Source organism: Fringilla coelebs, assembly GCF_963513975.1.
Source record: "Fringilla coelebs genome assembly, chromosome: 21".
NCBI lineage: Eukaryota > Metazoa > Chordata > Aves > Passeriformes > Fringillidae > Fringilla > Fringilla coelebs.
In genome coordinates this window covers 2,373,915-2,389,389 of record NC_140047.1, presented here as the reverse complement: position 1 = coordinate 2,389,389, position 15,475 = coordinate 2,373,915, and the positions used below count along the sequence as shown (strand labels likewise).

At 56.0% G+C, this 15,475-nt stretch overlaps 1 protein-coding gene across 3 annotated transcripts in view; it reads left to right on the top strand.

Moving 5' to 3' along the window:
* RGS3 (regulator of G protein signaling 3) overlaps positions 1 to 15,475 on the top strand; it is a 59,784-nt gene that overhangs the window by 12,016 nt on the left and 32,293 nt on the right. For all 3 annotated transcript variants that reach the window (XM_084219735.1, XM_084219734.1, XM_084219736.1), the window contains 2 exons: positions 4,155 to 4,266; positions 10,551 to 10,591. In XM_084219735.1, coding sequence (XP_084075861.1) covers positions 4,155 to 4,266; positions 10,551 to 10,591 — 153 coding nt within the window. The remainder of the gene's footprint in view (positions 1 to 4,154; positions 4,267 to 10,550; positions 10,592 to 15,475) is intronic.

Below are 15,475 nucleotides of genomic sequence, written 5' to 3'. Positions count from 1 at the left end.
GAAGTGCTGAAGAGAAAGAGCCCGTGGTGCTGAGCCCATGCTGGCAGGGACAGTGGAGAGAGCAATGCTGGGATGTCACCTGTGGCCCTTGGGAAGGGCTCTCTCCTGTCTGAGCGTGTGGCACAGCCATGGAAGGCTTTGTGGAGCTTCAAGGAGACCCTGCAGGTCTCTGGAGTGCCAGGCTCTGCTTTGGTCCTGCTGAGCTGGGAGGGGAGAGAACCTGAACCTCTGCAGCCAGCAAGACCTAAAACAGCCTGGGCACCACAGAGCTTCCCCTGGTGCAGGAGGGCTCTCACTCCTCTCTTTGCTGAACTTGAGTTCTTTGCCTCTCTGCCTTCCCTGATGCCTGGACAGAGACTGTCCTGTGTCCAACCAGTCCTTTCTTCCTTGCTCCATGAGGTTTTCTGTTTTCCCACTGCTCTTCCCACACAGCCCCTCTCAAGCTGGGCTCCTGTGCTTTGCAGGACTGTTTGCTGTGTGTTATTAATCTGCTTTGCCTGAGAGGCTCAAGAGAGGAGGGCCTGGGTGCAGGGGCTGGATGGAGCTGCAGCTCCTGCTCCTTTCCTTTTTTCCCAAACCCCCAGAATCTTTTCCCTGTGGCAGTTTCCACATCAGGCTCTGCATCCTTGTCCCTGAGCAAACTCTCTCCCATCTCCTGAAGGAGCCAACCTATCTCTCTGGAGGCTTGCCAGGGTCTGTCCTTTCCCTGACCTTACCTCTGGGGCAATCCTTATTCAGGCCTTAATCACATCCTGTCTAGACTTTGCTGCAATTCCCACTTTTATGGCCTCCTGAAATCCCTCCAGCCCGGGGAGTGCCAGAGGAGCCAGCAGGTGATGGCACACGGGGTGTCCAAGGTGGCCTCTGGCCTTGTCCATCCATCTCCACTGGACCTGGAGGCCTCCCAAAGCCCTGAGGTGTCTGCTCAGTGTGGGCCACGCTCCTGCCCTCCTCATCCTTCCTTTCTGCCACTCTGGAAGGGTCTGCAGGTCAGGATGGCTCTTCTGCGTCCTCATGGATGGGCTTGGCTGGGCTTATGCTCCTCTCTGTAGAGCAGGAGGCTTTCTCCTCTTTCTCTCTTCAAGGCTGCATTTCTGGGCACCTTTTCACAGTGATTTTGTTGCCACACACATTTTTCTTCCCAAGGTGTGATATTGGCACCCTCCTGCCCAGGGCAGGGCTCAGTGGCAGTCCTGGGGTTATCCCCCCTTGGGCAGCACACTGGCCCATTGCTCTTGCCTTCCCTCTTGACTTCCAGTTTCTCCTGATTTCCCTCTTTAAATGTGTCCTTGTCTCCTGTGCCAGTGCTTTGCCAGTTCTGTCCTGTAGCTGCCCAGGTCCCTCAGCAGAAGAGGCTTTGCTGTTCGTGGTGCAGAGCACACCCAGATGAGCAGTGTGGAGACATCAGGGTCAGCCTCTATGAACAACCTTTCCCCGCTGTAAAATCTGTTCAGACCCCCCAAAAGGTCCATGTGACAATGGCCATGTGGCCTCAATCACTGCAGCAATAACCCAGGGTCATCCCTGTCTGCAGAGAGTCCTTCTGTCCTGGCAGCTCCTGGATGTCAGACTGTGGGCTAGGAAATTACTTCTGCTAAATACCCAAAGCTGCTTTGACCCTCCAAGGAGCAACTCTGGTGAATTCTGTGACTTGCCTGGGTGAGCCCAGACGTTGTGTTTGTTGTTTGTTTGCTCTTGACTTTTAGGAGCCCTGTGGTTTTTCAGGGTAGATCTGTTTGCCAAGGGCTGTTACAGAGAGGTCACAGCCCATCAGTCTGGGATGGCAGCCCAGGGCAGAGTTCCACGTTTCTCCTCCAGTCTCCCCTTACCCCTGCTGCCCTTGGGTCATCCCTGGGTCCCCTCCTCAGCTCTCAGGTGTCCAGCTCCAACCTCTGGGTCTGCCAGAGCCCCAGGCCCTGCAGTGCTGGGCTGCCTCTGCCTCTGCCCCTGTTCCTGCCCCTGCCCCTGCCCCTGCCCCTGCCCTTGCCTCTGCTCTTTCCTCTGCCTCTGCTCCTGCTCCTGCCCCTTTTGTTTTTCCTCCCAACAGCCTGGAGGAGCAGAGGCACCTCTATCAACTGCTCTCAGATCAATTGTCTTCCTGGAAGCAGCATCTGACAGAGATGCTCCTACAGAACCTGCACTGGATGTGCTTTTATCTTCTACATCCTGAATACAATCTATCCCATCTTCCTGTAAAAGTTCAATACCTGTAAATTCTTAGCCGTGTAATTCCATTTCCAAGATTCCCTATTGAAACTTGCTTGGTTTTGAAGTGATTTTTCTGCTGCTCCCAATCTTTTTTCTACCCTTTAAACTTCCCCAGGTAGTAGGTTTTCAGTTTATTCCCTCCATTTCTGTGTGACTATTACCTGATCATCCCTTCAACATCTCTTCTTTGGGGTTGAGGGACCTGAGATGGCACCAGACATGTCCCAGAAAATGGCACACCTTTGGCCACCTTTGGCACAAGGTGGGCATGGCATGAGGGTTATAGGGCAGTTTCTACCTGGTTATTCCTTGTATTTCCAACAAGATCACAAGGAATGAAGAGGGTGGATGTGGGCACAAGGCCAGCAGAGTGTTGAGAGCAGAGGAAGGGATTTTCCAAATAACACAGAGAAGAACATCCCCTCCCTGGTTTCATTGTCAATTAAAGCTCCACCAGCAGCTTTGTACTTACTGAGAATCCCACAAAAATGAACTTGCACTGCAAGGAGAAATCTTGTGGCAAGGGCTTGGTTTTGGATTTGGAGCCAGATGCTCTTCCCTGATGTGAGACTCCCCAGCATGTGACAACTGTTACTCAGCTTGTCCTCCTCAGGATGTGTCCATCAGCCACAGACACAAACTGTGCTGCCAGCTGGGACTTGGTCCCTGTGGGAGCAGAGTCACCTCTCTGTGCTCCCTCCCACCCCTCTGGGACTCTGGGTGTTGTCTCCTTTTGCAAAAGCATTGCTAAAAGACCACAGACCCTTCCTTGCTGTGGCTCGGTGTTGCAATGCTTTCCCTTTGTTGTGGGTGGTTTTGGGGGGCACCCCAAGGCCCTCACCCACTGTGCCACTCTGCCAGTGCCACCTTGCAGCTGCCCCCTGGCATCTCTGGGACAGGGACAGCAGCCAGGGCACGGCTGGGGCTGGGCCAGGGCAGCTCAGGCTGAGCTCAGGGAAAGGTTCTTCCCCCAGAGGGTGCTGGCACTGCCCAGGCTGCCCAGGGAATGGGCACGGCCCCGAGGCTGCCAGAGCTCCAGGAGCCTTTGGACAGCGCTGCCAGGGATGCCCAGGGTGGGGTTGCTGGGGGTCTGGGCAGGGACAGGGGCTGGGCTGGGGGATCCCTGTGGGTCCCTCCCAGCTCGGGATATTCTGTGATTCCATGATTCTGTGGTTTTTGAGGCTTTCTGTGTGCCCCAGCTCCTGGAGGCCAGGACAGGCTCACACCTCAGCTCTCGCACCAAGCTTCTCATCCCTGGGGGGCTTCTGGGTCCAGGATCTGCAGTGCAGTGGAGAAACCCATTCCTAATTTCAAGGTTGCATTAATCTGAACTGATTGGACTGGGGAGCTCAGGCAAGACTTTTCCCACTGGCCTGGAGGAGCCCCCAGCCCCTGGGACAGCTGAGGCACTGCTGGGGCACAGCTCTGGGAGTCACTGGGGCGGTGTTTCCTGTCCGCCCCCACCGTGGTTTGAGGTGTCAGATTTGTCCCCTGCAGCTGCTCTCTGTGGTCCTGCTCTTGTAAAAACCAAACTTTACTTTCTCACTGAGAGCAGCGAGGTGCTCCTCCCTGAGAGTGATCAGAGTGATCAGATTTGCTTTCAGGCTGCAACTTCTGCAGCGTGCCGGGATTAGTCGGCAATTTCTCCCTCCTCCTGCTGTGATTTGTGACTGGTGTAAGTGGGAAGTGACAGGAGGGAGCAGAGAGGGTGTGTTTGTGTGGTGTGGAACTGCCTGGCAGGTTTATCCCTCCTGTCACAGGACTCACAAGCCTCAGGGAGCGGCTGCCAAGTGAGGGGAGCCTCATCTGAAGCTCGCTGGGTGCAGCAGCCCCTTGGGAAGGGCAGTCTGGGCTCCCCTGGTGCCTCTCCCAGGGCAGAGGACATTTCCAGGACACTGTCCCAGTGCCTAGAGATGAGCTCCCTATAGCTTCTGCTGTGCTTCCAGGTGACTCTCTTTGTCTACTCCGACCTGCTGCTCTTCACCAAGGAGGATGAGCCTGGGCGCTGCAACGTGCTGAGGAACCCTCTGTACCTGCACAGTGTCAAGCTCCAGGAGGGTGAGTGTGTGCAGCAGCAATTGGAGGCATTTTGGGGGTTTTCTGGCTGCTGGCTGCAAAGGTTTCTGGCCAGCAGCACCCTGCAGTCCTGGTGCTGCCAGTGCCACCAACCAGTGCTTCCAGGTCATCCTTCCCGGGGTGCCAGCATCACCCCTGCTGTCCCCGCATTTCCCTGGGAGCTCCATCTCCTGGGCCACCTCAGCAGCACCCAGGCCCTTTCCAGCCTTTCTGGGTGCATGGCTCAGGATCTGGGCTGGCATTCCCCAAGTGGTGTCACTCTGTCACAGCAGGGACTGGCCAAGGCTGGGAAAGGGAACTGAAGCCTTGAGGTTTCCCCCGTGATGCCTCGAGGGAGTTCAGAGATTGGCTCCAAGCGTGGCTGGCCGAGCTCTGATGACCTTTACTTTGCTGCTTTGCTTTGCTACTTCTCTCTTCAGCTGCCCACGATTTCCCTGTTGCTCACAGCCATCCCCCTGCTCACCTCTGTGGGGAGGAAAGAGCAAACCCCCAGAGCAGGGCTGGGGACCTTGCCCTCACCCTGCACCTTGGCTGACACCTTTTGTGTCCAGCTGAGGGCTCAGAGAGGGCTTCTAGGGCAGGGGGGACTGGAAATGGGTGATTTCAGGCTGTACAAAAGACTCCCTTTAGCTCCTCGTGGTCTAAAGAGGAATAAGGGAATTGCTCTACCACATCCTATTTGCTATGGTGGAGCCACTTCTTGGCCCTGGGCCCAGTTTCACCTTGTTCCTTTTGTGGTGTGGTTACTTTTTGGGTATGGGCTTGTTTTATGTACAGTTACCTGACTGTGCCACAGCTCCTCCTCCAGCCCAGGCAGCTGCCCTGGGACCCTGCAGGGGAAACCAGGATGAGATAGAAGGAGAAACTTTCCTGTCATGAGGTTGGTCAGATATTGAGTTGCCCAGAGAGGCTGTGGGATCTCCATGCCTGGAGGCATTCAGGACTCCTGAGTGCCCTGGTCTGGGTGCTTAGTCAGGCATTGGACTCCAGAGCCCACCAGAGAGGCCCCTTCCAACCCAAATAACTCTGGAAGAGATGAGCCAATGTCTTTATGCAGTCCTGTGGCCCTGACCAAAAGGAATGAATCCAGATCTGGGCTGCTTCTCCAAAGGGATGCTTTTCTGGGTGAATTTTGCTGCTTGCCATGACTTTTCCCAGCTGAGCCATGAGCCCCGTGGATGGACTGTGTCTCTCCACATGCATCACGTTGTTCTGAGCTCAGTGCTGGACACCACAGGCTGCCTGTCAGTTCTTATTTCCCATTTCCAGCAACAATTCTGTTTCCAGATGAATTCCCTGACCTATTTGGTGAGAGCAGAAGCCCAGGAGAGGGACATGGGGCACCACAGCCACGAGCCATTGAGAAAAGCCATTGAAGCCTCCCTGGGCTTTGTTGAGTGTGTTCTCAGCACTGCTTATTTCTAAGAAAGGGACAAAAGAAATTGTTCCTTCTTAAAGTGCTTTTGGTCAGCTCCTGCACCGTGTGTGTGTGTGCTGCCCCTGGCTGCTCCCAAAGGCTGGGGAATAGCTCTGCTCTTTTCACCTGCTTGGAGAAATCAGCTTCCCTGATGCTGCTCCTGGCTCTGCACACTGAGCTCTGCTTGCAGCAGCGCAGGATTGTGCCTCCTCACCTCGGGCACGCTGGATTTGTGAGCAGTTTTCTGCCACTTATTTCCTTGATGCCATAATAACTTGGCTGGATCATGTCTGGAATAGCTTCCCAAGGCTCTCCAAAGGAGATGGGGTCCCTGCAGCACCGAGCCACCCCAGTGCACTGGGGATCCAGCCCAGCTGCTGTTCAGGCAGCTCAAACCCTCCTGCTTCGGGCAGGGCTGCTTCAAAGGCGGCTGGAGAGAGCAGGGAGCTGTCTGTCCCTTTTGGCAGGGATTTGCTGCTGCTCTCCTGAATGACTGAAAGGCACATGAATAGGAACAGGCGTGTGGCTGCCTCCAACAATTGAGACATCTCCGGTGCGCTCAGGGCCATTGTGCTGTTTCCTGTTCCTGCCGCTCGCTGCTCTGTGCGAAAGCAAATCAGTCTGATCTGCCTCACAATGCTCCCTCTTCCTGCTTTACAAGCCCAGCACAGGCTGATGAGCTGGCTCCCAGAGACACAGGGCTGGCTTCCTCAGCAGGCACTGTGGGAATTTCCACACACTGGGATCCTGGTTCCCCCCTGGTGAGTGTGCTCAGCTTTGGGACGGAGAGGGGCATTCCTTTATCCCCACTCTGGGGGCCCATCCCCAGAAGCCCAAGGGCTTCTTGACATCCCAACGTGCTGTGTTGTGCAGCCCCAAGATGCTCAAGGGACAGCAGTGAGATTTATGGGCCTTCTGTGCTTCCTTGGGATGCTGGGGAGCACCAGGGCTTGCACCCTGCCACACTCTCCCAGTGGGATGAGCTTGTCCCCTCCTGGCAGCTGGGTTTGGATGTGCTCAGCAGCTCCCTGCCTTCCCAAATATCCAAGGCCTGGCAGCACCTTGTCCTGGCTGCTGGATGCAGTCCCAGCCCTGCTGAGCAGAGGTGAGGAGCTGGGCTCAGGGTGCCTGCCCTCACCAGGGCATTGCCACAGCCCTTGGGCTGTGCAGAGGAGCAGGATCAGCTTTTCCCTCTTTTCCCATTTTTCTGACCCAACCCCAGGCATGCACCCCCAAATCCTGAGAGCAGCAGGTGCTTTCCATGGGCTGCACAGGGAAGTGGCAGAGGCAGAGAGGTGCTGGGAGCTGCTGCTGTGCTGGGTAAGGCAGTGTGGGTGTGCAGGACAGGGCTCAGCTGGAGAGGGGACGTGTCCCTGCAGAGCTCCCACTGAGCTTCGTGCCCAGCCTGGCACAGGGTCAGCTCACATCACTCTGGAAGGCAAGCCAGTCCCCAGCTCAGCACACCAGGAAGAGAAGTAAATATCTTCAAGTGAGTTTTTTCCTCCTGCATATTTCTTTTTAGCTTTTCCCTGCCTTTGGCTGAGAATGTGCTGTGCTGTTGTCACGAGAGCTGTGGGGAGCAGAGCTGGGGATCCTCCCGGGCATCTGCCACCCCTCCAGTGCCAGCTTGTGCCTCTCCCGTGTATTTCTGGGCTCTGGGCACATCAGGCTCTGCTGTTCCACCCTGACCCTTCAGAGACTTGAGAACATGGAAGGAATCCTGGCAAACCTGGTGAAATCTGCACCCAGGTCAGCCCTGCCTGGTTCTGCCATCACCCTCCATCCTCTCCCTGTGCCTTGCCAGGGATCAGCCCTGCCTCCAGCCCAGCTGCTGGGATGGGCAGCCAGTTTATTACTAAAGTTCTCCCTAAAGGCTGGTGGAAAATGGGATTTAAGCCATTCCTTAGCCCAGACTGGCTCCCTGCTTTGTATGTCCTATAGGCACTGAGCTGCTGGGCCATGTGTAGCAGAGTCTTGGAGGGACAGGGAACAGCAGCTGCTGGCTCTGGAGGTTACTGGTGCCAGGATTCACAGCTCAGTGGAGAGGAATTTGAAAGGGAACTTAATTCTGGTGGGTTTGCACCTTGCAAGGATCACTTGTTATTGCAGAAGGAATCCACAGAGGCCCAAGAGGAGCAGGGTCATTCCCTGGGCTGTCACACTCCAACAGGACCTTTCTTTATGAGCATCCTCACATTGTGAAAAACACGTTCACTCTCCTGTGAAAATGTAAAAGGTTTCATAAAGGACAGCAGGAGACAAGGAGCATAGAGGAAAGGTTATTACTTGTCACTTAGCCAAGACCACCCCGTTATCTTCAGGGATACCCCTGAAATACCTGTTCATTCCATCAGCCTGCTGCATATTCATAGAGCCTTATGCATAGTAAACTTTTCCCCAAACTAGTTTACAAGTTCCAATAATTGTTTAGCATATCTGCTCCTTGGATCTGTTTTTTTAGAGTATGTGTATTTTTTGGTTGTGGTTTTAGTCTATTTTTATTACTTCTAGTTTTAGGGCCTTGGTCCACACTGTGACACTCCATGGTGAGTGCTGGTATCTGGCATATCTGTAGTAGGTGTCTTCTTCATGTGTTCATTAGATGTTGTGTCATCTAAGTAGGCATTTTAATACAAGTATAGCTATTTCACTACTATGTCTAAGCTTAATTAACAACAGAAATAAAAACTATATCTTTATAACAAAGTTACTTTAACACTACTGATATAAAATCCATTTTAATATTGTGAAAAGCCACTATTATAATATGTATCTCTAACAACATCATCAGGGAAAACCTGGTTAAAGCTCCTGAGGAAACACAGCTGGGATGTGCTGGTCCTCTGTGACCTGCTCTCCAGTCAGCCTGGAGAGGTCCTGGGGCAGGGAAGAGCAGGGCCCAGCTCAGGAGAAGCAGGGGCAGTTCCAAGCTCTGCCTTTTCCAAGGGGAAAAGCCCAGGGTGAGGGGCTCCAGTGGGCTCCACAGGGAAAATGGTGCCTGATGGTCCTGCTGGGATTGCTGGGAGAGGGGCTGGCAGCACTCAGACACTGCCATGGGAGCAGTGGGTGTTTCTGTGTGTGCAGAGGTGAGGAATGGGCTCCCAGCCAGCCCATCCTGCTCCTGCTTCCAGGCTCCAGCACCCCTCCCCTCCTGGGAATGAGGATTTGGAGGGGCAGCCCTGGGGCCAGGCTTCCCTCAGCTCACCTGGGGGAGGTGGGGAAGGTTTTGGGAGCACACAGGGGCTCCTCACCTGAGAGGGCCACAGCAGCACTCCCAGCGGTGCTGGGCTCCAGCAGCCACTGTCACACAGTGTCCTGGTGTCCCTGCAGGGATTTTCCAGCCCAAATCCTGCAAAATGCATTAAAACTGAAGCTGGCAGTAGAGGCAAAGCTGTGACCCCACAAAGGGCAGCTGGAATGGACACCCAGCAAAGGGCTCCAGGCCAGTTCTTCATGGGTTTCACGTGGCCCAGGGAGGGACTCAAGAGGCACCCGAGTCCCTCAGTGGGTCACAGCTCTTATCTGGACATTTGGGCTGCTGCCTGCAGCAGGAGGATTGTTTTCCTCCAGGGAACAGGGTGTTTCCAGCCCTGTGCAGAGCCTGTTCCCATCCAGCAGCTCAGGCTGCTGAAATGAAGCAGAGCTTGTGCTGACACCACTTGCAGTGGGATCTGCAGCCATGCCCAGGCTGCAGCCCTGAGCTCCTGGCACAGATAATGTCATTAGGAGGGTCAGGGAAGCAGCTGCCAAGGGCACAGCTGCTGTGAAGGGGCCAGCCAGCTCCTGGAGAAGAGATGTCCTGCTCTGGAGATGGGATGTCCTGCTCTGGAGATGGGATGTCCTGCTCTGGAGATGGGATGTCCTGCTGCAGAGCTGAGGTGACCCTGTCCTGGGGCAGTTCCATCTCCTCCTGTGAGGCTGGTGTGTGCCTGGAGCTGGCTTCCCTCGAGGCTGGGGGCACACCAGGGCCAGAGCAAATCTTCAGGAATGCCTTTTGGTTGGGTGCAGGGAAGGCTGGGCCTGCAGGGACCAGCCTGGTGCAGCAGCTGGAGGCTGACACATCTCCTGGGATGTCTGGCAGCAAGCTGAGGAGCTGTTCTGGGCTGCTCCATGATTTAGCAGGAGGTGGGTGGCAGAGCTGGTGATTGTGTTGTCCCCAGCACCATCTCCTTTCACAAAGCTGTGGAAGTGGAAGTTCCTTGGCTGGCTCTCCTTGGTGTCCCCATGCTGGGCAGTTTGTCCTCAGCCCAAAAGAGCAGGATGAGCTCTTCCCCCTGCCCCATCCTGCTGCTTCCCATTGCTCTGGAATTTGGCTCTGTCCCCCTGCAGGGGCAGTGCCCCAGCTGCTGGCACTGGGGGAGGCTGGGACAGACAGCAGGACCACCAGGACCAGCCAGAACTTGGGACAAGAAGCTGGGAATAAGATGCAGGAACGGGAGTTTCTCTGTGAGTCCTCCTGGGAGCGAAGTGCCCTCAGGGATAAGGTGGAGATACCCATCCCTGATTCCCAGGATGGCTGTGGGGTGCTGCAGGACCTGTGCAGCCCCTGGGACGCTCCCACAGGCTGCATGTGCCGAGGCAGGGTGGGCAGCAGAGCCTCTGAATGAAGCAAACCCTTTTCCAAAGCAGAAAGCCCCAGGAGGATCCCTGCCAGGCAGGGAGTCCCTGCAGGCCCCCGCCGTGCCCGGCCCTGGCAGATGCCACATACATCACCCAGGTCACAGCCTGGTACTGGGGACAAAACAAACACTCATTCAGTGCTGTCTCTCAGCCAGTTCCTCTGCCAGTGGCTCCTCTTGCAGAAATGCAGCTGCAGCTTCGCTCTGATCCTGGTTTTTCTTCTCTGCAGGTTCAGAAGATCGCAAGTTCTGCATCCTTTACCTGGCAGAGGTGAGTGGTGCTGATTTCCACTTCAACCTTCCAGTGAGAGCTGCAGGTACTGACAGCTCTGATCCTTTCTTCTGGGGCAAGGAGCACTGAAAAAATGGATTTTAACTTCTCTTTAAATGAATTTGCTAGAAGCCTGGGAAAGAAACATAATGCCTGTAGAATATGTGAATAAGAAGGTGCTAAAAGGAGCTTGGGCAGCACTAGGACAGGTTTCTTTTCCTCTTCTCCCAGTAGATTTTCCTTGAGGCATCTCACTTTTGTTTTCTCTTAGGATTCTTACCCCCGGGGGCAGATTTCTTTGCCAAATGTTTTGTCATTATTTTTAGGCACCTTGCCTTTCTTGTCTTCAAATATCCAGGTTTGGAGCCCTCAAATAAAATAAAGAAGCCCAGTCTGAAAGCAGAATCACAGCTCTAAACCCACATGTTGCTGTGTGCTCCAAGCAGATTTGGAGTCCCTTTTGTCAAGTCAAGGACTCTGCAGAATTGGTTCACACTGCACCTCCCCGACCATTGAAGGCCGTGGGGCTTTTTTGCTTTTGCAGTGACTTTGCTGTGTTCCTGCCTTCAAGGCCTTGTACTTTCTGAGGTGGAAAGGTGGGTCTGGGAAAGCTCCCCAGGGCACAGAGGAGAAAGGCAAACACTGCTCAGCAGCACTGTGGAATAATGAGCCATTGTGAAAGCTGGGTGCAAATGCTCAGCAGTGGAAGTTGTTCACCTTGAGTGGCTGGAGCTGGGCCAGGGCACGACTCACTGCAGAATCCTGCACTCCCCTCTTGTTCCTTCCCTCCTGCTCCTTCCTTGTGTCCTCTGTGGCTGGGCAGGAGCTGAGCCTCCCCTGGGTTTGCTCAGTGTGTGTCCCAGGGCAATGTCACCCTGGGCTGGTGACAGCTGGGCTGTGACTCAGCCAGGCTGTGCTGGCTGCTTGGATGAGGCTCTCCAGCATTTTCTCAGGCACTTGGAAAAATGCACTCAGAGCCTGATATTTGGCTTAGAAGCTTAGTGCCCCTAAGTAGAAGTGACCAAAACAGAGCTGGCTGTGTTTCATGAGATCTTGAGAGGTGAAGAGGTGTCTTTGTCAGGCTGTAATGAAGGGCTGAGCTTTCTTCTGAGGGGCCTAATTGGCTGTGAGAGCTCTGGTGATGGAGATCCCTGGCATCTGCTGTGGCTGGAGTGGAGCATTGGATAGAAAATGTGAGACTTTTGCTTTCCCACCTCCTGTTCCCCCACAGACTTGAGCAGTTCTGGGCTGGCCCCGCTGTGGGACTCTGCAGACCCTGGCTGCTCCTGCTGGGTGTTTTGGGGCAGTCACAAGGGCAGTGGAGCTTCCCAGCCCCTGGTGACCAGCTCTGGAGCCCAGGGGGGGGTGATCAGCCCCTGCACTGCCAGCCCAGGCTCTGAGGTGACACTGGGCAGCCCTGGCTCAGGGACAGTGCCCTGCCCAGCAGGTGTGCCCCGTGCCACCCTTCCCTCCCAACGCTGCTGCTCTGTCCTGAGCCAGAGGCACCAGCTGGCTCCAGGGGCAAGGGGACAGTAACCTGCCAGCTGCAGTGCCCTGGGGCTCTCCAGCAGAGGGAAATCGGGGTTTGAAAGGGGAACAGAGTGGGGAATGTGTCTGTGAGTCAGCAGTGAGCCAGGGCAGGATGGGGCTCTCCCAGCACACTGCTCTCAGACTTCTCTTCTGGGAAACAGTGACCTGCAGGTCACCTCCCCAGAGGGCACGTGGAGGGGGTGACAGAGCTGCAGGGGCTGGGGATGGAGCAGGAGAGCAGGAACCTCCCAGATGTGCAGCACAGGGGTTGTGCCCTTGGCCCCAGGTGGGGAGATGGGCTCAAGGATGGGATGTTCTGGGAGCCAGCCTGGGAGCATTCCAGCATCTGATTCCTGCAGGGAAGCCAAGAAGAGCATTTCCTTCAGGTTGTCTCTCTTGTCTTTTTTGCATTCCCATTTTGAGAGCAGATCTTTGCTTGCAGGCTTGTGGGGGTGTCAGCAGGAGGCTGGGAGGGGACAGTCCCCTCAGAGGTGTCCCTGCAGGCTGGCTCTCACAGAAACACTGCAGTGGGGAGGCTTTGGGTGCCTCTCTGGCCTGGTGGGAGGCTGGGTTTGTGTGATAAGGTGATTTTGCAGTGGGCCTGCTCTCAGATGTGGGCTGGGCACTGGGGAGTGGCACTTGCAGCACACACGGGGCTGGGGAGGGTCCCTGGGCCATCCCAGTGCAGCTCTCCCCTTCACCTGACAGGTCTGCTGTGCAGGGTGTGCCACACTCTGCTTGTGGCACCTTCTTTGCCTTGCTGAAAAGCTCAGCCTCCTTCCTGGCTGTGGGAACAGCCCTCTGCAAGGATGGGCTCCCCTGGAGCTGTGCCCTGGGGACAGGGATTCCTCTGGAGAGGGGCTGGCTGTGCCCTGGGGACAGGGATTCCTCTGGAGAGGGGCTGGCTGTGCCCTGGGGACAGGGATTCCCCTGGAGAGGGGCTGGCTGTGCTCTGGGGACAGGGATTCCCCTGGAGAGGGGCTGGCTGTGCCCTGGGGACAGGGATTCCTCTGGAGAGGGGCTGGCTGTGCCCTGCGGACAGGGATTCCTCTGGAGAGGGGCTGGCTGTGCCCTGGGGACAGGGATTCCCTTTGGGAGGGTCTGGCTGTGCTCTGGGGACAGGGATTCCCCTGGAGAGGGGCTGGCTGTGCCCTGGGGACAGGGATTCCTTTGGAGAGGGGCTGGCTGTACTCTGGGGACAGGGATTCCCCTGGAGAGGGGCTGGCTGTGCCCTGGGGACAGGGATTCCCCTGGAGAGGGTCTGGCTGTGCCCTGGGGACAGGGATTCCTCTGGAGAGGGGCTGGCTGTACTCTGGGGACAGGGATTCCTCTGGAGAGGGGCTGGCTGTGCCCTGGGGACAGGGATTCCTTTGGAGAGGGGCTGGCTGTGCCCTGGGGACAGGGATTACTCTGGAGAGGGGCTGGCTGTGCCCTGGGGACAGGGATTCCTCTGGAGAGGGGCTGGCTGTGCCCTGGGGACAGGGATTCCTCTGGAGAGGGGCTGGCTGTGCTCTGGGGACAGGGATTGCCTTGGAGAGGGGCTGGCTGTGCCCTGGGGACAGGGATTCCTCTGGAGAGGGGCTGGCTGTGCCCTGCGGACAGGGATTCCTCTGGAGAGGGGCTGGCTGTGCCCTGGGGACAGGGATTCCTCTGGAGAGGGGCTGGCTGTACTCTGGGGACACGTTCAGGTTCCTGGGGGTCGGGCTGGGGGGATCAGGACTGCCTGGCTGCCCAGCCCCTGGCTGCTGGTGGCAGCTGGAAGGGATGAGGAGGGACAAGGGCAGGATGTGTGAGCTCTCCTGGCTTTTTGGCCCCGTGTCACCCTGAGGGGTCTCTCCCCATCGTGAGCTGCTCCATCCCTGGCCTGGCAGCAGCTCTGTGTGCCCAGAGCCTCTCCTGTCTCTGCTGGTGGCTCAGGGGGGTTTGTGGCCGCTCTCAGCTGGGCTGCTGTCGCCGTGGGCAGGGCAGACACATCCATTGTGCTGCTGTGATGGGCTGGGAGGTCGGAGGAAGCTCTTGAGCTGCTGTTTCTTGCCCACAAATCATCTGCAATGAGCGCTAATGTGTTTAGTGCTGCTGAGAGGAGCCCACGGGGCCTGGCTGCCACTGCCTTTGCTGCAGGAAGAGCTCTCTGCTGAAGCCTTGAGCTGCAGCCTCCTCCCATTGCTCATCTCGAGGGTTTCTGAGTAATGTTCTGACCCATAAGGTCACAAATTTGCATTTGGATCTGACACGTTACAAAATGAAAGTATGTTCTAATACCTGTGAATTGCTTAATTTATTATAAACAAGAGAGAAAATTCCAACCTTCAGGAAGTGTCACAAAAAAGCTACTGCTGGTCATCCTGTCTAATTGTGTGTAATAAATCACTGCACAGAGGTGAAACCCTGGGCAGTCTGGCTGTTTGCAGGCAGAGCTAGCAGGAGGTGCAGAGCCTGGTGTGGGCTGCAGCACAAAGGGTGTTTGTTTTACAGCCTCTGCAAGGTGAGAAACTGCAGGGTTTGGGGATCCTGAGTGAACATGGACCCTGTTCTGGAGGGCACTTGGCATCCTGGAAAGGCTGAATGCAGAATGGGATTGGAAAGGATGTGAAAGCAGAGGGAGGCTCTGCACTGAGCTGCCCCTGTGGGGGTTTGGTTCCTTCTGGTGGCTGTGATAGCCCCAGCACAGACATGAGCCAGGATTTTGGAGGTGAAGGTGGCACCTTTAGATCTCAGGAATGCCTGAGTGTGTACCTGGGACCACAGAGTCCCAGAACAGCCAAGGCAGGGTCACCTGGAGCAGGTGTCACAGGAATGTGTCCAGGTGGGTTTGGGATGTCTCCAGAGAGGGACACTCCACACCCTCCCTGGGCAGCTGGTCCAGAGCTCTGCCACCCTCATGGAGAAATGTTCTTCCTCATGGTGGGTGGAACTCCTTGTGTTTCAGTTTATGGCCATTACAGCTCCTCTAATTTTCTATTTGCCAGGTGATGCGTTAAAAAGTCCCAGCAGTGCATTGAGACCTGGCCTGGGCATCTCTCCTTTCAGGATTTCAAATCCCAAGAGCACAGCTTGAAGTTGAGCAGCCCCTGCCTGTGACAGCCTCTGGCTGATGTGAGCTCTGCAATTGATGGAGCTGGCACAGGGTGCCCAGAGCAGCTGGGGCTGCCCCTGGATCCCTGGCAGTGCCCAGCTGTTGGATGGGGCTGGGAGCAGCCTGGGACAGTGGGAGGTGTCCCTGCCATGGCAGGGGGTGGCATGGGATGAGCTTTGAGATCCCTTCCAACCCAAACCAGTCTGGGATTCAGTGTGGACCCACATTTCTGCACTGCACAGGATTTGGGTGTGGGAGTTTGTCTGCATTTTCCCCAT